We start from the raw sequence: 24,165 nt of genomic DNA, 5'->3' as shown, positions 1-24,165 counted from the left end.
AGGGGGTTGAACTAGATGACCTCCTGAGGTCTCTTCCAACCCTAATGGTCTATGAGTCTATAAATGAGACCAGCTATATTAATGTATTATTAAGGATGCCTGCTAAAATAAAAAGTATAAAAAAAATAACCAAGCAAAGGCTTCTACAGCAATGTCAAATCGGCTTAGGTATACATATGTAGGTTTTTCTCTTCTTGTTTTTCTACATTTCTATATATGTTATTAAATGTTAAACACAAATATACAGGATGGGCAAAGTGGGCAAGTTAACATTGCTGTAGGAACCTTACATTTTGCATTTCCTGACTTTTTCTTTTCTTTTATCTGACCAACCTTAATGTTGCATTAATTTAGATTTTGGCATTTACTACATGGTACGCTAATGTCTTCCATTAGTGTAGGACATTCTCCTTCAGCTTGTGCTTCAAGGCAGTTTAAAATGTTGCTTCTGTGCCACCTGCTGGTACATTGCTTTTATATTACTAGCCAAAAAAAAAAAAAAGTGAAAAATGAAATGGGTGTATTAGATCAAACAAAAAAACAACTGCTGAGACATATTTGCCATTAGGAAGCTATGAGAAATACATTTAAGTGTAAAGGCTCTAATGCTGAACAAGGACATCTGTGCTTTAATTAAGATTTATTGAAAATTATGACTTTCAAAAGGGAGACATTTCCCTACTTTGTTATTGGAAGAGGGAAGGGCTTGAAGCACAGTACTTTAGACTGCAGAGAGATGTCTGCTCAAACACAAGCCTTTGTACTGTATGTCTGGTAAGCCTGGAGGTAGAGATGGGAGGGAAAAGTTTTCCTGCCCTGCAAAAAAACAATTTAAGGTTTAAATGCCTATTCTTTTCTGCATTGGGACAAACCCAAGAGCTTTTGAAGTTTTGTGCCTGTTCCCAGAACACCCATTAGCAAGGGCTCTCAGTGGGGACATGGGAGATCCAGGTTCAAGTCTCTGGCCTGAATCAGACAGAGCAGGGACTTGCATCTGTGTTGCCTACATCCTAGGAGGATGCCCTAATCACCAGGTTATTGGGTATGCTCAGGTACCTTCCCGTAAGGGCCAAAAGGCCTGCGGGTAGTCAGCCCTGCTTAGGACGACCATATTTTCCCAAAGGGAAAACAGGACACTGGGCCAACCTGAGACCCCCCCACCGCACCTCTACCTGCCTGCTGCCACTGGGGCCAGCCTGAGGCCTCCCTTTCTCTCCCACATGTGGGGCCAGCCTGAGCCCCCTTGCCATCTGGCCTACATGCAGGGCTGGCCTGAACTCCCATGCTGTCTGCCCGAGCCCCCCTGCTGCCAGTGCCCTCTTCTCCGCTGCTCGGCCTAAGGCCCCCCTCTACCCACTGCATGTGGGGCTAGCCGAAGGCCCCCTGCCACCTGCCCATGCAAAGCCTCTCTTCCGAGCCCTCCCTCTCATGCAGGGCTGGCATTGGTGCTCATCCCCCTCTGCCCACTCATTCCGTTGACAAGATCAAACATGACAAATGCACAGTTTTGCCAAAAAACAGTTGGGACAGCCAAGACAGGCTTAAAAAAGGGGATTGCCCCAGCCAAAACAGGATGTATGGTCACCTTAGCCCTGTTCAGTCAGCTCATCTGTGGTTTAATTAATTAGCTGCTTCCCAGCCTATGGGAGCTAGATTAATTGGGGTCCAGTGATAGTCCTTTTAAGAGGCCCAGCTGTGTCATGCTAAGAAAGCTCAGTTGCCGGGGTAATCACAGGTAGCAAGTTGGGTTCCTGTGGAAGCCTTTGAAGCAGGATCTGAAAGGACTCCAGGGAAGCAGCCTGGGTGGTAGAGTTCTGTCCCAGAGCCAGAGTGACTGAAGCTGTGAAAGGAATTAGCCTTGCAGTCAGCACTCTCCCCCGGGGAGCAGAGACTTTTGCCTGGTTTACACTACAGACATAGGTCAACATAAGCCACATTATGTCGATCTAATAATGTGTACTCGTGGCACCTTGGAGACTAACCAATTTATTTGAGCATAAGCTTTCGTGAGCTACAGCTCACTTCATCGGATGCAATAATGTGTGTCTACACTACCGAGTCCCTTCCACTGACCTAAGTGGCCTGTAAAGTCAACTTCTGTGCACCACCTCCGCAAGAGCGCTTGATTCGACATCCACGAGTTGACATGAGGATAGTGTAGACACTACATTGTGTAATTCGAATGAATTGGCCTCCAGGAGCAGGGTGGATAAAAATCAATTATTTTTTTTAAAAAATCAAAAATTGGATTTATTTTTTAATTTAAATCGGATTTGTTTGATAAAATGCTTTTTGAGGAAAAAACCTATCTAAAGATAGTTTTAATTAAGATACCTTATAGCTCAAAGATATCTCATCATAGAATAGGAATTATAAATTCTATAGTATGAGACAATATATTCATGTAATGTTTAAGAAAAGTTCTGTAAATGAGTTCCAATAGTTCATGGATTAGGGACCCAATCTTACGAGTTCCAGGGGCTTCTGTATAGATTATTTAGGTTAATCTTTCTATCTACCCAATGGGGCTCAGTCTAGAAGATGCCATCAGAGATGCTTAGTTTTGCAGTTCTCAAACTGTGGATTTGTGTCTCCAGAGATAACATGCTTGTTAACAGAAAAAATGTTTTAAATAAATACAGGTGAGAAATAACAGACCTCAACCCTATTGTCCCTCTGCAAATTTGTGCACACAGAGTCAAGCCCTTACCTCTCTCTAAAAGTGCAAAGTTTCAAAAAGTTCAGTGAATAGAAGATTGTTGGGGGTGGAAGGAGACAAGGAGAAGAAGTCTGGAGTTAAATGTGAGAAGGGAGGGACAGGCAGTAGAAACAAAAATGAAACTGTTTGAGCAGCATATTCCAGAAGTCTTGAGGTTTTTCTGACTGTAGCCTTCATTGATGTGAGATCTACCATACCATTCTCTCACTAAAGGGAAAACCTATAACGGCAGCAGGCCGTAAAAGAGACCCAGTTTGGGAATACTTAATGAAGTTCTTCTACCTGTGGGTAAGACAGGCATGCGTGCAAAATGCAAACATTGCAACAAAGAAATGCAGGGCCTGGTTGCCCAAATGAAACAACATCATGAGAAGTGTTCTGTCTCAGGAGGAAGCTGCATTGAAGATGATGAAAAGAACATGTCTGAACATGTGGGATCTTCAGCTTGGTAAACTTTTTTATTTCATACTTCTTTCTTAAGGACTGCCTGTCTTCTTTCTGGACTATTCTTGAATTCTCATGTTTGAGCAAAAAATATAGTTGTTACTCTATCCTACTAGCATTTTAGATGCAGTTGTGATAAAAAATAAAGAGCTGAAATAGGCAGATCTTCCTTTTACAATTTCACCTTTGAAGTAGTACTGAGTGTCCGTAAATGCAATGAGTAATACTAAATGAGCAGTATGGTGGTAATAATTAAATAACTGCATTGATTTATTTTGTTTAGGAGAACCCAGGATACAGTCCACCCAACAGAGCAGATGTTGCAGGCAAATTCCTGGATCAAGTGTTTTGAAAGAGAAATTGAGCAGTGTGCAAAAGGTCTAGAGGGTGAAATTGTTAACTTGAGTCTTGATGGATGGCAATGATCCTGTTGTATGTGCTTGTGTGACAACAGAAGAAGGGAATGTCTTCCTTACAGAAACAATTGATACATCAGGAAATGCACATACAGCAGAATACTTACAAGAAGTAGCAGTAAAAGCTATAACAAACTGTAAAAAAAAAAATGCAAATATCTAGTACACAGCTTGGTCACAGACAATGCTGCAATTGTATCCAAGATGAGAAGAAATTTAGAAGAGAGTGAAGAGAGTCCCAAGCTAATAACATACAGTTGCAGTGCTCATTTGATGCACCTCCTAGCCAAAGACTTCAGTGTTCCAGAAATAAAGGCTAATGTTGTTGAAATTGCAAAATACTTCCACTTCCACTTTGCAGCAATTGCTCTGAAAAAAGTGGGAGGAACCAAGCTAACTCTCCCACAAGACATGTGATGGTCATCCGTAGTGGACTGTTTTGAGCACTATATCAAGTACTGGCCTAATCTGATGACAGTTTGTGAACAAAATTGTGAAAAAATAGATGGCACTGTGTCACAGAGTCCGCACAGGTTTCCTCCTTCTTTCCCCTGTGCTTAGGTTGGCAAAATAAGAGTCCTCATGCCTTCTTCCGGTGTTTCACCCTTGTGCTTTTATTTACAGTGCTACAGTGTAGTCCCTTTTATCCCCCAACAATCATCCCCTTTCTAACCCATTCCAGGGTCTCCTGGCCCATGAGGCTCCCTTCCTGTGGTGAGGAGACAGAGCTGTAGCCCAGGCTAGCCTCCTCACTGAATTTTCTCTAGGGCTTTTATAGCCCTTCCATTCCTCAGCCCAGCTGCTGCTACTTAGCTCAAGTCCTTGCTGTGAACTGGCCCTCGTTAGGGCCTGCAGCTGGGCTCTTTGCTGGCTGACTGGGCCCCTGCACCTGGCTTCCTTACCAGAAAGCAGGGCTTAATCAACATTTTGGCAGAGCATTCAAGGGGTTTTACCCCTGCCCTGCCACACACTGTCTCAGCCAAAGTTCTCAACATTGGGCTTAAGAGAAATGTTGAACACATGCTGAGGACCCTGAAGCCTATTTCTGTAGCCTTGAACAAAATCCAGGGAAATAGCTGTTTTATTGCTGACGCTGTTGAAATTTGGAAGGAACTGAGTGAGATCTTAAAAAGAGAAATATGCAACGACAGAGTTAAATTACAAGCATTTAAAAAATGAATGGGACAAGCACTGTCTCCAGCTCATTTTCTTGCAAATATTCTCAGTACTCGGTACCAGGGTCAAACCTTAACTGCTGAAGAAGACAAGTTGGCTATGACATGGACATCCAGCACTCATCCCTCCATAATGCCAACTATAATAAACTTCAGAGCTAAGGGTGAACCATTCAAGAAATATATGTTTGATGATGTTTTAAAGGAAGTCACACCAGTGAACTGGTGGAAGTCAGTTAAGCACTTGGATTCAGACTGTTGAAGTGATAATCTCACTTTTAACTGCAGTAGCTTCTTCTGCCAGTGTAGAAAGAACATTTTCTTCCTTTGGACTAATTCATTCCAAATTGAGAAATTGTTTGGGACCTGAAAAAGCAGGAAAGCTTGTTTTTCTTTTCCAGATTATGAACAAACAGGAAAATGAAGGTGAAGACGACTGAGTTAGCTGCAGAAGCCAATGTTTTAAGTTTCTCACGTGGACCTGGCTGACACAGTCGATTTGATTTTTTTTTTTAATATTTCATTTAACTCTTTTAGTTAAAAACAATTTTAACAAAAACAAACCTGATTTTAAAAAACTTGAATGTTTAACTAAATTCAAACTTTCATATGCTTGGTTTGTTAAAATATTATATGTTTGCTGTTGAAGAAAAAAATCCATATGTTTAATCTGGACAATAAAGTAGGTGTAGTGGGTATTGGTGGCCACTCCAGCTACGCTGAGGGTGCTCTCCGAAAAAGACTGTTTATGTGTACAGGAATGGCCCGGGAATCCTCCATGGAGATCTTTAGGAAGCTTTCATGGAGGTATTCTGCAATCCTTTGCCGAAGGTTTCTGGGAAGGGCTGACTTATTTCATCCACCATGGTAGGACGTTTTCTGGCGCCACTCCAATATTAACTCTGTGGACCTTATTCCAGCACACAGCATTGTAGCATAAGGACCAGGTCTGTACCCAGACACTTGCAGCATCTGCTCCCTTGCTGCCTCTGTTATCCTAAGGAGAGTGATATTGCATAGGGTTACCTCGGGGTGCGGGGGGGGGGAGAGTTTTCAATGCTAACCCTTAAACCACAAACAATTCAACAAGTAATCCGCCCCCTGTTTGGTGAAATCTGGGTCACACAACCACGTTTTCCCAAACATGCTGTGGTTGTGGTTGGAAGGGATCACTGTGTATTGCAAGCTGCATTGAAAAAAAGGGGGGGGTGGCAGCTTCCTGTTTGTCTCCTTTCCCCCGCCCCAAATCAATGCCGCTTTTGTAAAAAAAAAAAAAAAAAGCTATTTGGGGGGCTTTACATGGGTGCCTGTCCTCAAGCACCGTCCAGGTTGCTGGGAGAAAGGGGGCTTGTCTCGAGTTACAACCTGTGATCCAAAGGATGTCTTCACAAGAGCAGCAGCACAAGACCTCTCGCCCATGCTTTGTGGCTTTACCATGGCTGGAGCAGCAAACTGACTCTTGCAATAGCTGGTGGTTGTGATTACATTGTGGCTTGCAGTGAAGTGTATTGAGGGGTGGGGTTTTTTATAAAAAAAATTAACCTTGCACCAGAAACAATGTATGCACAGTCAATGCTACCCTTGTGTTTTGCATTCCTTGCAACTGAAACTTTGTCTGCCAGCACATCCTCCACACTGGGACAGAGACTTTCCCAGATTAGAAGGTCGAAAAAGAAGATTCGGGAGGACATGTTCAATGAGTTAATGCATGCCTCTGAGAGTGACCAGATGGAGCTTAGAGCATGGAGGATTACACTGTCTGAGAACCTGGATATGGACAAGGAGGACAGGAGAGCATGCAGGGAACAAGAGCGTTCCATGGAGGAAGAGATGCTGTGGAATATGAAGGAGCAGTCAGACATGTTGAGGCGTCTGGTTGCAGTTCACGAAAGGCTGCTGGATGCTAGAGTCCCTCTGCAGCCTATGCTGAACCTGTTGCCATTATCGCCCAGTTCTACATCCTCCTCCCCCAAAATGTCCTATGTGGAGGGGGTGAAGTTCGGTATCGCTTGCACTCAACACCAGAGCAGGATACAAGGACCAGAAGGCACGCATTCCCACACCTTTGATTGTTGTTGTAATGCATCTGTAAGCAAGCTTTTCTTGTTTCTCCCCCCACTGTTTTATCAGCTCTTTTGCCCCAGGTTATCTTACTTTTCTTTGCTGTCTTTGTGTGCATTATAAAACTTAATGGACTGAGGCGAAAAGGCTCTTTTTTCATTCAGCACACCATGGTTGGTGGGGGTGGAGTCTGCTGGGAAGGAAATGCGATGGAGGAGCAGTTTGGTAAGAAACAACACAGATAAGTTTCACATTACTCTGGCTCGTTGCTGGTTTTCAAAGACTCATGGAGATGCAGAGCCCTTCGATGTGCTCTTCTTTTTGGCCGGGTGTCTGGATGCTCAAAATTGGCTGCCAAGAGATCTGCTTCAACCCTCCATCCCAGCGGAAACTTTTCTCCGTTTGTTTCACAGATATTATGGAGCACACAGCAGGCAGCAATAACAATATTGCTTTAATTGAGGTCTAATCTAGTAAGCAAACAATGCCAGTGACCTTTTAAACATCCAAAGGCACATTCCACCACCATTCTCCACTTGCTCAGCCTATGGTTGAACCAGTCCTTACTGCTGTCTAGGCTGCTTGTGTATGGCTTCATGGGCCATGGGAGCAAGAGGTAGGCAGGGTCTCCCAGGATCACGATTGGCCTTTCAACATCACCAATGGTTATTTTGCAATCTGGAAAGAAAGTCCCTGCTTGCAACTTTCTGAACAGACCGGAGTTCCTAAAGATGAGCATGATATGCACCTTTCCCAACCATCCCATGTTAATGTTGGTGAAATGGCCCCTGTGATCCTCCAGTGCTTGCAACACCATTGAGAAGTACCCCTTTCAGTTTTTATTTACTCTTTGGCAAGGTGGTCTGTTGCCAAAATAGGGATATGTGTTCCATCTATCACCTCACTGCAGTTAGGGAACCCCTACATGGCAAAACCATCCACTATATCCTGCACATTTCCCAGAGTCACTACGCTTCTTAGCAGAAGTATGTTGATGTCCCTGAAAACTTGGATCACAACAGATCCCCCGGTAGATTTACCCACTCCAAATTGATGCCCCACTGACCGTTAGCAGTCTGGCGTTGCAAGCTTCCACAGAGCTATCGCCACTCGCTTCTCTACTGTCAGAGCAACTCTCATTTTAGTATTGCTGCACTTCAGGGCTAGGGAAAGCTCTTCACACAGTTCCTGGAAAGTGGCCTTATGTCTTCGAAAGTTCTGCAGCCATTGCTCATTATCCCATAGCTGCACAACGATGCCGTCCCACCAGTCAGTGCTTGTTTCCTGGGCCCAGAAACGGCACTCAACCATGTCAGGGATGCATGACTGTCACCAGCAACGGTGAATTGCTCCACTCTGTGTCTTCCAGCAGGGCTGCTTGCGTGGCATCGCATTGTTCTGTACGGCAGCTCCTGTATCAGCTGTGTAAATACTGCAGGATAAGGCGCAAGGTGTTTGTAATGCTCACAACAACAGTGTACAGCTGAGGGGGGTCCATGCTTATCGTGTGATGGCGTCCACACAGGTAACCCAGGCTTATGGAAAAAAGTGTGAAAAAGGCTTTGTTGTTTGCTGTTGATTTCAAAGAGGGAGGGCAGGAAGTAAGTGCATCATGGGACGCTAACGCCATGTTCCCATAACCACCCACGCCAATGTTTTGGTCCCATAAGGCTTTGCTAGCCCAACCCAAAATTCCACTCTGCTACATGCACTGTGGGATAGCTACCCACAGTGAAGTGCTCCATGTGTTGATACAAGCCCTGCTAGTGAGGATGCACTCCGCTGACACAATGAGCATAGTGTGGAAGTGCAAGATTGACTTGCTTAAATCGGAGGCTCGATGTCAACTTACATGAAGTCAAATTAACTCTGTAGTGTAGACATGACCTTTGGCTATGTCTGTGCAGCCTGCAGAAGCTAACCTCCCAGCCTGAGCTGAACGGACTTGGGCTTATGCTACTGTGCTAAATATAACTGTAGATTGTTGCAGTTTGGGCTCTGAAGACTCCAGAGTGCGGAGTAAGTAGGCTTCGGAGCCTGAGCTCCAGCCCGAGCTGCAATTTCAAAGTGCTATCTACATAACTAGTGACAGTGTTAGCATAAGCCCCACAATGCCAAGACTGTCAACTTGGAATGGGAGGCATGCTGCCATATGCTGTATAGACAGACCCTTAAAGGGAGCCTAGAAAACAAGTGGAGGAGGACACCAAGTGGAGGGGAAAGAACATTTTGTTTTTTGGGGACTTTTAGAAGTTTGGACTTTTGTAAGCTGGTTTGTGACTTGTCTGTAGACCTAAGCCACATTTCCAGCATTGACCTTTGTGTGGAGGGCTGAGGAGCCCTACCCTGGGGAAGGAACTGAGGTGGAGAGAGTCTGCAGCAGCACCATACTTGGCCCACAATAGCTTCTCTGGGTTGACCACACCCTGTTACAGTGTGTCGCTATTGTTGTGACCAGAAATTCAATCCTGGACCTGAGAAATCTTCTCACTGAAAGGATTGGTTTTGATGACTCAACATGTTCTGTCAAAAAAATCAGTCAAATTCCTCAACAGCTGTAGAGGTTGAGATTAAATTTAGGGAACAAAGGAAATAGCGAGCTAGACCTGGTTGAGGGAGCACAGGGGCTCAAAGGAAGAGAATATAAGCAAAGGAAACTATTTTAACGTGTCTGAGCAATGGAAGGGACCCACCCAGGAAAGGGGACTGGTGAGCATTCTTTTTGCTTTTAGGACCTGGTTTTTCTGAGCACCCAGTGCTCCATTTGAAGTGAGTATACTGTATGTATACTGCTTCTGAAAATCAAGATGCTAGTGTCTCGGACCCTATTGCTATATGCAATGGTACTAGTATTTTGACACTTGAGGAAAAATCAATGTCACAGACATAGGGCCTGATCTGAGGTCAATGGAAAGACTCCCGGTGGCTTCCATGCACTTTGGATCAAGTCCATGGAAACTGCTGCACAGTTATGTTTCAACTTTAAGTTTTTTAGCTTCTGGCTCATTCATGCTGATTTACAGCTTAACTTTCCCCTGCAGTTCTTGTACATGGGCACTACATATACCATGAAAGTGTAAGTTCCAAATATAGGATATTGGGGTTAGTTTTCAATGGCTATTAACTTAATGCAACAAACAGTCAACTGAAAGGCAGAGGCTATTTAATGCTTTTTCCATTGTTATAAGTTACTCATGCTAATCTCCAGTGGGAAACTAGAGAGCCCAATAAACTAACTACCAATATCCTATATTTTATTATGATGATTTTTTCCCATAAGTTAGCTCAAACTGTATAAAGTGATTAAAGATGGCTCCCTATGTCCAATGCTAACAAGTGTGAAATGAAGAACTGGAGGCAGTTGATTAAATTGTCCTCGCTCCTAGAATGTTCTCCAGAAATGGAAATTGAGGTGGAGTCTAAAAAAGAAACATCTATATAACTACTCCCATCATCATAGTACTTGAGTGTCTTGCACGTATTTCTTCAGGTTAAAATTATTATTTTAATTTTTAGAGAAGGCCAAAACTATAAACATACAGCAATTTCGTCTTATTGATAGCAATAGTTGAATTATTTAACCTTCAGAAAAAGAAACTAACTGTGAGAGACTACTTAATTACCTATGAAAACATCTGTATCCCCAGATTTTAGAGACATTTAAACACCAGTTAATTGTTTCCTACAGTCAGTGTCCTATGTATTCCACCATTCCACGGCTGCAGAATTCGCCATGGAATGCACTCCCTGCTTCAGAATCTAAGCTTTAATTTAAAAAAAAAAAATCCAATCCTTTTGATTGCAAAGAAAACCTTGAAATTATGTAAAGAATGTAAACCCGTGCAGAGTTGTCTTCATGAGTCCAGACAACCTGAAATAATAACTCTAAGCCGTATTCATCTCCTTAAGATATTAACCATGAAACCTAAAGATGACATTTAAAATGACTTAACTATTTCACTGATGATCTTTATAGCAGACCTGACTAATGTCATTCAAGAAGTCTGTGTTAGAGCCTGAACTTAGCACCCAGACCTAAACTTTAATTATCAGGCTGTCCCACATTCTCCTTTTATGTTCTATTCCCGCAACAGAACACTTACCATACAATCTCCAACATACTAAAAATAGAAATAAATTGTCTCCTCTATTAAGTACAGTTTTGCTTACATTGTTTTGTGGTATTAATATTATTTTACATGTATACTTATACATACATGTGCTTCAAATATACTTCACATTTATAATTATTGCATTAATAATATTAATAGTTTTAATTACCTGTAGTTGATGAGTTACAAGAACTACTGTTTTTTCTTTAAGGGCCTCTTTTATGCATTTCTCAAAAATGTATTTTCCAACATGTGCATCGACTGCTGATAGGGGGTCGTCCAACAAGTAAATGTCTCTATTGGCATAAACAGCACGAGCTAAGCTGATTCTTTGCTTCTGGCCTCCAGAGAGGTTGAGACCTCTTTCACCTATCTTTAAATGGGAAAAGATCACTGCATGAGTTTATTGGTAATAATTCATTTGATTTTTTATATATACATATAATAATAGGTGCTCTGCCTATGGTAAAGGTTGCACAAAACTTTGCATTATAAGACCCTGTTTTCAGTTGCTTATAATTTTGCCAAGTCAGGTGAGCTAAGAGCAGGAAAGAAGGCAGGATCTGGGGAGGAGGGGCTATAGAACTAGACGGGAACAGGGAGAGGCTGGCAGGGACAGGGTCAGAAGGATCTCTAACCATTAGAGATCAATCTCCTACAGAAACTGGAATTGAACCCATTATTCCTGAGTCTCAAAATTCCCTTGCTGTCTAGTAAATAGCTGTAAAATCACTGGCAAAGTGTGTCTATCCCTTCTAGTGGCAGGTCCACCTAGAAGATAACCGCTTTCTGCTGCTATCAGTTATTCTATTAAGTCATAGAGGACTGTGCTGCGGATCTAAAGATCCAAACAATACTGAACCACAGGGATGGGCACAGGCTCAATATGGTTCCATATGATTAACTATTTACTGTTTCTTTAAAAACTTAAACACTGAAACTTAGGAAACTAAATCTAAAAACACAATTAAAAGAATGTGAAAGTTGCAAAGTCAACCCCTCAAAAGGTAGGGAATGCCAGAATTCAGGTTGCTTGTGCAATCTTTGTTCATCCTCCTTGTGCACATGCTTCATGATCGTCTTTAACTACATGATCACATCCTATTTCTTCCACAGGACCTCTGCCTAACTTCTTGATTTTTCCCCTGCTGCTGCTGTCTGTAGGATTCCTGCTTCATTTGTTGCAGTTCTCAGAAGGTGTGTAATTAATGAGAGAGGATTGTCTTGTGGTTAAAGCAGCTAAATACCCTCCTGGAAAATTTTATTCTATCCCTGCCTCTGCCACAGATTTCCTATGTGATGAAAGGCAGGTCATGTAAATGAAAATTTTAACAGGTGATCACTGTGTTCCTATATTCTCAGTACCCAATGTGAGACTTCTGTTATCTGATTTGCAAAAGTGCTGAATGCTCACCACTACAACTAACGTCAGTGGGAGCTCTGCTCTGAACATATAAAGTACCATTAAATTCTAAGCATTCTGAAAAATCAGATCCTAAGTTTTTCAAATTGAGGACCCAAAATCAGTTGACACCCGGTCTTCTAAGACCTTTGCATGCAGAAATTCTATAGGCCTCAAAAGTAGTTCTGTACACAGATGGCATGTAAGATCAGATCCATAAGTAGCAGCTGACTTGTTCTTTAGTTCTGAAAAAGGGATCAGACTCTTCCAACAAGTTTTTGGTTAATATTATTCAAATTGCTGTGCTAGTTATTGTTACAGCAGAGCTAATTAAAAATCTAACCTCACTGCAACAAAATATCAATATGCTATAAAAAGAACAAATAGCCTTTAAAGGGGGTAATTGTGGGTTCACTTCCCCTAAAGCCCAGTGCCTCCGAACTTCCTGCTGTGCCAAACAGCTTGAAGCCAACCAGAAAGTGAGTCATTGATTGAAAGACACAACTGAGCCTTAAGTTGGAATATGCTTTATGTTCCTAGTTAAGTTTTCAATAAAAAATTAAACTAACAAGCTGGCCAAGCCATGAGGAAAGCATTGTTGAATCAAATGATCCCAGCACCCTTAACATTAGGTTGCATTATTTAATGTCCGCTCAGAGAGGCATGTAGTATGACCGAGTGTAAAACAGATAATAAAAAGGGCAGCTTTAAATGAGTTTAGCATAGCATCCACTTCATTCTCACTAGCTTGTTGAGATAAAAGAGTTGAGGGAAAGATGAAAGACATAGGCCTGGTCTACACTATGGGGTTAGGTCGAATTTACCTGTGTTAGGTCGATTTTAAAATGAATGTGTCCACACAAACAACCCCGTTCCCTTGACTTAAAGGGCTCTTAAAATCGACTTCTGTACTCCTCCCCGGCGAGGGGAGTAGTGCTAAAATCGACCTTGCTGGGTCAAATTTGGGGTAGTGCCGATGCAAATTGATGGTATTGGCCTCCGGAAGCTATCCCAGAGTGCTCCATTGTGACCGCTCTCGACAGCACTTTGAACTCTGATGCACTAGCCAGGTACACAGGAAAAGCCCCGGGAACTTTTGAATTTCATTTCCTGTTTGGTCAGCGTGGCGAATTCGGCAGCGCAGGTGACGATGCAGTCCCCCCAGAATCGCAGACAAGCTCCAGCATGGGCTGAAAGGGAGACACTGGATCTGATTGCTGTATCGGGAGAAGCATCTCTGCAGGCAGAACTCCGATCAAAAAGAAGAAATGCAAATATATTTGCCAAAATCTCACAGGGCATGTTGGAGAGAGGCTACAACAGGGACACGCAGCAGTGCCGCGTGAAAGTTAAGGAGCTGAGGCAAGCCTACCAAAAGACAAAGGAGGCAAATGGTCACTCCGGGTCAGAGCCCCATACATGCCGCTTCTATGATCAGCTGCTGGCATTCTAGGAGGGGACCCTACCACTACCCCACCACTGTCCATGGACACCTGCAAGGGGGGAGTCTAACGCAACAGGGAGGAGGATTTTGTGGATGAGGAAGAGGGGGAGGAGGAGAATGCGCAGCAGGCAAGCGGTGAATCCGTTCTCCCCAGCAGCCAGGACCTTTTCATCACTCTAGAGCCAATACCCTCCGAAGGTGGGATCCCTGACCCTGAAGCTGGAGAAGGCACCTCTGGTGAGTGCACATTTGTAACTACAATACAGGGTTTAAAAGCAATAGTGTTTAATGTTTGATTTGCCCTAAAGAATTGGGATGCGTTCGCGGCCAGTACAGCTACTAGAAAAGTCTGTTCACATGTCCGGGGGTGGAGCGGGAATCCTCCCGGGACATCTCCATGAAGCTTTCCTGGAGGTACGCTGAAAGTATTCTGGAATCATTGCAGCACAAAGCATGGCAGCGAATGGTCCTGGGTTTTGGTCACATTCAAGCAACATTCGGTCTATATCTCTCTGTGTTAGCTTGAGGAGAGTGATATCGTTCATGGTCATCTAGTTGAAATAGGGGGATTTTTGTAAGGGAACAGTAAAAGGACCCCGTTCATGCTGGGCTGTTTGCGCTTGGCTAAAAGGGATCATCCTGGAAAATAGCCATGCGGAGGAGTGGGGTGGAGCATGTGCTGCACATCCACCCAAAAATCGCAGCCCCTCCTTTTAAATGTGAAATCCAATCCATTGCTTGCTATGGGAAAGGATGATACTGCAGTTTGAAACCATTCCCACATGTTATGCATAAGAAGCCAACCCCGCGTACCCTTTGCCTTACCATGACTGACTGCCTGGAAACCGAATTCTGTTGTCCAGCTGTGTGTGATGTGTCACCATACCAGCAGGCTCTCAATATAAAAGACAGAGTGCAACCTTGTACCTAAAGCACATGTGCTGCCTGCTGTGAATTGCTTGATTTCACTGTGAAAGAGTCTCCCTTTTGTTCTCAGAAATGTATCGTCTTAAATTTTACTCTCCCTTTTTATCTCCCGCCAGGTGCAAATGTTTCTAGGCTCCCCCTATCATCTCCGTCCCTGAGGTTATTGTAGATTAGAAGGCAAAAAAATGCACTCACAATGACATGTTTTCCGAGCTCATGCAGTCCTCCTGCACTGATAGGGTACAGCTGAATGCATGGAGGCATTCAGTGTTAGAGGCTAGGAAAGCATTAAGTGAGCGCGAACAGCAGAGGCAGGATCGTGAAGAGCGGAGGCAGGAGGCGATGCTAAGGCTAATGGGGGAGCAAACGGACATGATGAAGCATCTGGTGCAGCTGCAGGAAAGCCAACAAAAGCATAGACCCCTGCTGCATCCATTGTACAACTGCCTGACCTCCTCCCCAAGTTCCATATCCTCCTCACCCAGACGCCTGAGAACGCGGGCGGGCAGGGGGCAGAGGGAGGCTCCAGGCAGCCAGCCACTCCACTCCAGAGGATGGCCCAAGCACCAGAAAGCTGTCATTCAAATAGTATGATTTGTAATGTGGCTATAATAAGCAATATGGCCTTGTCCTTCCCTCCTCTCCGTCCCCCCTCCAGGCTACCTTGTCAGTTATCTCCCTTTTTTTTTTAATTAATAAAGAAAGAATGCATGGTTTCAAAACAATAGTTACTTTATTTCGAAGGGGGGAGGGTAGTTGGCTTATGGGGAATTAAAATCAACAAAGGGGTGAGTTTTCATCAAGGAGAAATATACACAGCTGTCACACCGAAGCCTGGCCAATCATGAAACTGGGTTTCAAAGCCTCTCTGATGCGCAGCGTGCCTTGCTGAGCTCTTCAAATCACGCTGGTGTCTGGCTGCTCATTTGTCTCAACCTCCCACCCCGCCATAAACATCTTCCCCCTTACTCTCACAGATATTATGGAGCACACAGCAAGCAGCAATAACAATAGGAATGTTGGTTGCGCTGAGGTCTGACCTAGTCAGCAAACAACGCCAGCAGGCTTTTAAACATCCAAAGGCACATTCTGCCACCATTCTGCACTTGCTCAGCCTATAGTTGAACTGCTCCTTACTACTGTCCAGGCTGCCTTTGTACGGCTTCATGAGCCATGGGAGCAAGGGTTAGTCTGGGTCCCCAAGGATAACTATTGGCATTTCAACATCCCCAACGGTAATTTTCTGGTCTGGGAAGTAAGTCCCTTCTTGCAGCTGCTCGAACAGCCCGGAGTTCCTAAAGATGTGAGCGTCATGCACCTTTCCCGGCCATCCTATGTTGATGTTGGTGAAATGTCCCTTGTGATCCACCATTGCTTGCAGCACCATTGAGAAGTACCCCTTGCAGTTTACGTACTGGTTGGCAAGGTGGTCCAGTGCCAAGATAGGGATATGCATTCCGTCTATTGCCCCACCACAGTTAGGGAACCCCATTGCAGCAAAGCCATCCACTATGACCTGCACATTTCCCAGAGTCACTACCCTTGCTAGCAGAAGGTGACTGATTGCATTGGCTACTTTGATCACAGCAGCCCCCACAGTAGATTTGCCCACTCCAAATTGATTCCCGACTGACCGGTAGCAGTCAGGCGTTGCAAGCTTTCACAGAGCTATCGCCACACACTTCTCAACTGTGAGGGTTGCTCTCATCTTGCTATTCCTGTGCTTCAGGGCGGGGCAAAGCAACTCACAATGTTCCAGGAAAGTAGCCTTTCGCATGCGAAAGTTTTGCAGCCACTGTGAATCATCCCATACCCGCAACACTATGCGGTCCCACCAGTCTGTGCTTGTTTGCCAGGCCCAGAATCAGTGTTCCACTGTATCAGTCAGCCCCGCTGCCACCATGATGTCCCAATTGCCACAGCATGTGCTTTCAGGAACTTCTGTGTCCATGTCCTCATCAAAATCATCCTCGTGCTGGCATCTCTTAGCCCGGTTCTGCATATACTGCAGGATAATGCGTGAGGTGTTTACAATGCTCACAACAGCAGCGGTGAGCTGAGCGGGCTCCATGCTTGCCATGGTATGGCATCTGCAGGAGAGCAGAGTTGCAGCAGAAGCGGTGGATGATGACGGATGTCACGAGAATAGATATTTATACGGAACGACGAGAGGACCTGTGAGGTGGATTCATGGCACCAGGAGAGCAGAGTTGCAGCAGAAGCGGTGAATTTGCTATTGAGACTGAGTTGATTTACAAGAGCAGGAGAGTAGACTTGCAGCGGAAGTGGTGGGTGATGACGGTTAGCAGTCGTACTGCACTGTCTGCTGACAGCAGCACCCAGGACACAACAGCAGCAGTGACGGTGAGCTGAGCTGAGTAGGCTCCATGCTTGCCATGGTATGGCATCTGCATGGAAAAAAGGCGCAAAACGATTGTCTGCCGTTGCTTTCACAGAGGGAGGGGCGACTGACGACATGTACCCAAAACCACCCGCGACAATGTTTTTGCCCCATCAGGCATTGGGAGCTTAACCCAGAATTCCAGTGGGCGGCAGAGACTGCGGGAACTGTGGGATAGCTACCCACAGTGCACTGCTCCGTAAGCCGATGCTATCCATGGTAGTGAGGACGGACTCTGCCAACTTAATGCGCTTAGTGTGGACACACGCAATCGACTGTATAAATCAACTTCTATAGAATCTACCTAATTTTGTAGTGTAGACATACCCATAGAAAGGGTAAGAAGAGGACTAGTAGCCCTAAAAAGGGAAGACCAAACATCAAAGATTTACAACCTATCCTGAAAAATGATCCCTCACTCTCACAGATCTTGGGAGACAGACCAGTCCTCGCTTACAGACAGGCCCCCAACTTGAAGCAAATACCACAACCACACAACAAAAACACTAACCCAGGAACCTATCCTTGCAACAAAGCCCGATGCCAACTCTGTCCACATATTTATTCAAGTGACACCATCATAGGACCTAATCATATTAGCCACGTCATCAGGGGCTCGTTCACCTGCACATCTACCAATGTGATATATGCCATCATGTGCCAGCAATGCCCCTCTGTCATGTACATTAGCCAAACTGGACAGTCTCTATGCAAAAGAATAAATGGACACAAATCTGACATCAAGAATCATAACATTCAAAAACTGGTAGGAGAACACTTCAACCTCTCTGGCCACACAGTAAAAGATTTAACGGTGGCAATTTTGCAACAGAAAAGCTTCAAAAACAGACTCCAACGAGAAACTGCTGAGCTTGAATTAATATGCAAACTAGATACCATTAACTTGGGTTTGAATAGAGACTGGGAGTGGCTGGGTCATTACACATATTGAATCTCCACGCCGGATTTTAGCATTGAGAGGGAAGAAAACAAAGTAAGAAAGGATACAGCCGTGGGTAGAAGAATGTACTTAAGGAGGAAGGGCAGTGTGGATACCAGTCTAATAGGTTATACTGGCTGTAGAATGACCGTGCCTAATAGGATACAGAATGTGAGTTAGGCCAACAGCAAAAATTAAGATGTTTGTACACCAATGCGAGGAGCCTAGGTGACAAAATGGAGGAACTAGAGCTACTGGTGCAGGAAGTGAAACCAGATATTATAGGGATAACAGAAACATGGTGGAATAGTAGTCATGACTGGATTGCAGGTATTGAAGGGTATGTGCTGTTTAGGAAAGACCGAAATAAAGGTAAAGATGGTGGAGTAGCATTGTCTATCAATGATGAGGTAGAATGTAAAGAAATAAGAAGAGATGGTATGGCTAAGACAGAGTCCATCTGGGCAAAAATTGCATTGGTGAAGAAAACTATTAGAGCCTCCCCTGGGATAGTGCTTGGGGTGTGCTATAGACCGCCGGGATCTAATTTGGATCTGGATAGAGCCCTTTTTAATGTTTTTAATAAAGTAAATACTAATGGAAACTGTGTGATCATGGGAGACTTTAACTTCCCAGATATAGACTGGAGGACGAGTGCTAGTAATAATAATAGGGCTCAGATTTTCCTAGATGCAATAGCTGATGGATTCCCGCATCAAGTAGTTGCTGAACTGACTAGAGGGGATGCCATTTTAGATTTGGTTTTGGTGAGTAGTGAGGACCTCATAGAAGAAATGGTTGTAGGGGATAGTCTTGGCTCAAGTCATCATGAGCTAATTCAGTTCAAACTGAACAGAAGGATTAACAAAAATAAATCTGCAACTAGGGTTTTTGTTTTCAAAAGGGCTGACTTTCAAAAATGAAGGAAATTAGTTAGGGAAGTGGATTGGACTGAAGAACTTATGGATCTAAAGGTAGAGGAGGCCTGGGATTACTTTAAATCAAAGCTGCAGAAGCTATTGGAAGCCTGCATCCCAAGAAAGGGGAAAAAATTCATAGGCAGGAGTTGTAGACCAAGCTGGATGAGCAAGCATCTCAGAGAGGTGATGAAGAAAAAGCAGAAAGCATACAGGGAGTGGAAGATGGGAGGGATCAGCAAGGAAAGTTACCTTATTGAGGTCAGAATATGTAGGGATAAAGTGAGACAGGCTAAAAGTCAAGTAGAGTTGGACCTTGCAAAGGGAATTAAAACCAATAGTAAAACGTTCTATAGCCATATAAATAAGAAGAAAACAAAGAAAGAAGAAGTGGGACCGCTAAACACTGAGGATGGAGTGGAGGTCAAGGATAATCTAGGCATGGCCCAATATCTAAACAAATACTTTGCCTCAGTCTTTAATAAGGCTAAAGAGGATCTTCGGGATAATGGTAGCATGACAAATGGGAATGAGGATGTGGAGCTAGATATTACCATATCTGAGGTAGAAGCGAAACTCGAACAGCTTAATGGGACTAAATTGGGGGGCCCAGATAATCTTCATCCAAGAATATTAAAGGAATTGGCACATGAAATTGCAAGCCCATTAGCAAGAATTTTTAATGAATCTGTAAACTCAGGGATTGTACCGTATGATTGGAGAATTGCTAACATAGTTCCTATTTTTAAGAAAGGGAAAAAAAGTGATCCGGGTAACTACAGGCCTGTTAGTTTGACATCTGTAGTGTGCAAGGTCTTGGAAAAAATTTTGAAGGAGAAAGTAGTTAAGGACATTGAAGTTAATGGTAAATGGGACAAAATACAACGTGGTTTTACAAAAGGTAGATCGTGCCAAACCAACCTGATCTCCTTCTTTGAGAAAGTAACAGATTTTTTAGACAAAGGAAACGCAGTGGATCTAATTTACCTAGATTTCAGTAAGGCGTTTGATACCATGCCACATGGGGAATTATTAGTTAAATTGGAAAAGATGAGGATCAATATGAAGATTGAAAGGTGGATAAGAAATTGGTTAAAGGGGAGAGTACAACGGGTCCTACTGAAAGGTGAACTGTCAGGCTGGAGGGAGGATACCAGTGGAGTTCCTCAAGGATCAGTTTTGGGACCAATCTTATTTAATCTTTTTATTACTGACCTCGGCACAAAAAGTGGGAGTGTGCTAATAAAGTTTGCGGATGATACAAAGGTGGGAGGTATTGCCAATTTAGAGAAGGACCGGGATATCATACAGAAGGATCTGGATGACCTTGTAAACTGGAGTAATATTAATAGGATGAAATTTAATAGTGAGACGTGTAAGGTTATGCATTTAGGGATTAATAACAAGAATTTTAGTTATAAGCTGGGGACGCATCAATTAGAAGTAACGGAGGAGGAGAAGGACCTTGGAGTATTGGTTGATCGTAGGATGACTATGAGCCGCCAATGTGATATGGCTGTGAAAAAAGCTAATGCGGTCTTGGGATGCATCAGGAGAGGTATTTCCAGTAGGGATAAGGAGGTTTTAGTACCGTTATACAAGGCACTGGTGAGACCTCGCCTGGAATACTGTGTGCAGTTCTGGTCTCCCATGTTTAAGAAGGATGAATTCAAACTGGAACAGGTACAGAGAAGGGCTACTAGAATGATCCGAGGAATGGAAAACTTGTCTTATGAAAGGAGACTCAAGGAGCTTGGCTTGTTTAGCCTAACTAAAAGAAGGTTGAGGGGAGATATGATTGCTCTCTATAAATATATCAGAGGGATAAATACCAGAGAGGGAGAGGAATTATTTAAGCTCAGTACCAATGTGGGCACAAGAACAAATGGATATAAACTGGTCATTTGGAAGTTTAGACTTGAAATTAGATGAAGTTTTGGAATAGCCTTCCAAAGGAAGCAGTGGGGGCAAAAGATCTATCTGGCTTTAAGATTAAACTCGATAAGTTTTTGGAGGAGATGGTATGATGGGATAACATGATTTTGGTAATTAATTGATCTTTAAATATTCATGGTAAATAGGCCTAATGGCCTGTGATGGGATGTTAGATTGGGTGGGATCTGAGATACCCAGGAAAGAATTTTCTGTAGTATCTGGCAGGTGAATCTTGCCCATATGCTCAGGGTTTAGCTGATCGCTATATTTGGGGTCGGGAAGGAATTTTCCTCCAGGGCAGATTGGAAGAGGCCCTGGAGGTTTTTTGCCTTCCTCTGTAGCATGGGGCACAGGTCACTTGCTGGAGGATTCTCTGCTCCTTGAAGTCTTTAAACCACGATTTGAGGACTTCAATAGCTCAGACATAGATGAGAGGTTTTTCGCAGGAGTGGGTGGGTGAAATTCTGTGGTCTGCGTTGTGCAGGAGGTCAGAATAGATGATCATAATGGTCCCTTCTGACTTTAGTATCTATGAATCTATTTCCTTAGGTTAAGTATCCTTACACCTTCTTGTCAACTGTCTAAATGGGCCATCTTGATTATCACTACAAAAGTTTTTTTTTCTCCTGCTGATAATAGCTCATCTTAACTAATTAGCCTCTCACTTCCAACTTATCTGTATCTTACTATATGTTCCATTCTATGCATCCGATGAAGTGGGCTGTTGCCCACGAAAGCTGATGCTCTAACAAATTTGTTAGACTCTAAGGTGCCACAAGTACTCCTGTTCTTTTTGCAGATACAGACTAAAATGGCTGCTCCTCTGAAACCAGTAAAATTATAATTACAGTTAAGATAATTTTCTAGTAGAGATGGGCGTTACCTGGACTCAAGTGACCCTGAACCCTGTGAATTTCCCCATCGAAGCCAGATCTAAACTTCTTGGATTTGTACCCATTTCTACTTTCTAGTAACTTTAGTTCTCTGATCCTTCACCCTGTTAGGTCCAGGAATCGATTAAATGAAAATTCCTAGAAGGGTGGGTCATTCCTCTAGTGGAATGAATTCTGACAGGAAGGAGCATTAAACTGATGAACCTCTCTGTGTAGTAGTCCAAAGGTACTACAGGACCATTTTATATGGAAAAGAATAACAGGAGGTTCTGATAAGAAATTGCAGCATAGCGTCTTAATTTTAAATAGTACCTTTCAAATGCAAGGTATATCAAAGCACTTTACAGTAATGGATCGGATACTGATAGTGCAGTGATTAGGCAAGTATAACAACTATTGTACACTTAATAATACCTCATACACAGTTTGAATCTGTTTCACTGACAGTTAGTTGGATCAGTAGAGTTACCTTTTACTTTTTAAAAGGTGCCAATGTTTTCTATAACTTCCACAGGGACAGCCACCAAATATGGAAAAAGGAATATGATTTAACACAATCTCAAGGTCCCCACCTTTAACAATACTCTAGCCTCAACACCACATGAGAGCATTAACGTTAGTGTTAACCCAAATCTTGATGTTGAATTTGAACCTATGCCTTTCTTAACCCTGAAATACAAGTGCAAGGTGCAATCATGTGAGTCCCACTAAGACGTACATTTAAGACATACATATAAAGAAACTTTCTAAAGCAGCTTATAAAAGAGATTTTTAAGGTGTCAAGAGGTTCAGAGCCTAAGAAGGAGGAGAAGGTGATTGAGGTCAGGTGGTACTGTTTCTGTTCCCTGATTGGATCACTTCAGTGACTAACAGTGTAAACAGTGACTACTAAACTTATACAACTTGAAATCTGTTTGGCTAGTTGGTAAGTTGAGTTAGCTATATCTGTTGAACACACAATTCGTGCATTTTTTGTAATATTTGCAGTTTGTATTTTGAATCTGCAGATAATACTGCAAACTGTAATTTGCAGACCAAGACAATTTTGACTAATTTCAAATAATGAATACATTTGAAAATTTCATGATCTGTTCCCAGATAGCAAGCAAACAGTAAAAAATGCAAAATCCATCAGTTAAACTATTACAATTTTTTGATCATCAGTACTATCAGTATTAGTTTTATGGACCAAAACCAGAACAATTTAGAAAAGTGACTGACGAAAAAGAGATAAGGAGTGAAGCTTTCATTGCAAAAAGGAAATCTGTGTTATCTAAACCTTATTTCTCAACTTCTCCAGGTTGGCAACCCCTTATTTGAAGTCAAGATTTTCATGAGCCCCTTACATTTTTGATAAAAGTAAGTTTTATTTTTAAATATCAGCTATAAACTTGTATAATTTATTTGTGTATGTATTTCAGGAGGTTGACAGAGAATACTTGACCTTGAAGTATAAAGGTGTATAGCAAGTAGGGATGAGAGATTTTCTTTGTTTTAGATTGTAGTAAAATTTTCAATGCCTTGTGACCCTCCTAATTGCTTTCCATGACCCTCCTGGGTATTGCAACTCACCAGTTGAGAAATATTGATCTAAAAATTCAGGGTCAGAGACTCAGTTGCAGTAACTTGGTATAGCTCCATTGACTTCATTTTACACCGTTGAGTCAGGAATCAGTTATAAATGACTGGCAAACAGTAATTACGGAGATTCACAGGAACATTGTCTCTGCAGTGAAACAGCTCAAGGAATACTACCATTCTCCCAAATCTGTTTCCAGAAGATAATGGCTTCTTTGTATATTTAAAGACCGGGAGTGAACTCTTCTATGTTCGTTCAGCTAGTATGTCTTTGTTTCCGTGTCTGTGAGGACATGAACCCATTTTCCTTACAGGACTTGAGAGCTAGGTGCACAGTTATTTATGTACAACTTCATCTCCAGAGGATACTGTACAAGAGATATGTTACGAAAGGCTCTGAGTAGTAAATTCTCACCCATTTGGGGAATAATCTGTCACAAATGTGACCTGCAATTGATGAAGACAACATAAAAAGAAAGTCAAATTGGACTCTAAGGCCCACTAACAAATAATGCTTGACAGGATAGTTGACAAACAGTAATAGGTGAATTGTAATATTTTTGGGGCTATGGTGCCCTGAGAATGTGCTACAAAGAAGATATTTTTTAGCCTTGGTAACAGATCCAGTACAGGAAGTCTAGAAACCACCCGACAAACTACTGAAAGTATTTGAAGAGGAGGGTGCAATTGCATTGAATTATAGAACTACTACAGTAGAAATTTGTAAAATAAATACATACAATGAATTATCAGTCATCCTTTTTTCTGCTGGAGGATGCTTTTCAGGGTTATGTCAGCTGT

General features: G+C 42.9%; 1 protein-coding gene across 9 annotated transcripts in view; it reads right to left on the bottom strand.

The window, feature by feature from the left end:
- ABCC12 (ATP binding cassette subfamily C member 12) overlaps positions 1 to 24,165 on the bottom strand; it is a 109,746-nt gene that overhangs the window by 38,556 nt on the left and 47,025 nt on the right. For 8 of the 9 annotated variants that reach the window (XR_006285192.1, XR_005222288.1, XM_027822142.3 and 5 more), the window contains one exon: positions 11,097 to 11,300. The exons of the other annotated variant lie outside the window; for it this stretch is intronic. Coding sequence is in view for 6 of the 8 variants with exons in the window: in XM_027822142.3 (XP_027677943.2) it covers positions 11,097 to 11,300 (204 nt within the window). In the remaining 2 variants the exon portion in view is untranslated. The remainder of the gene's footprint in view (positions 1 to 11,096; positions 11,301 to 24,165) is intronic. 9 annotated transcript variants of the gene reach the window in all.

The sequence above is a fragment of the Chelonia mydas genome, chromosome 12, assembly GCF_015237465.2.
Source record: "Chelonia mydas isolate rCheMyd1 chromosome 12, rCheMyd1.pri.v2, whole genome shotgun sequence".
Classification (NCBI taxonomy): domain Eukaryota; kingdom Metazoa; phylum Chordata; order Testudines; family Cheloniidae; genus Chelonia; species Chelonia mydas.
Note: the sequence above shows the minus strand (reverse complement) of the source record. Positions and strands in the feature narration are given on the sequence as shown.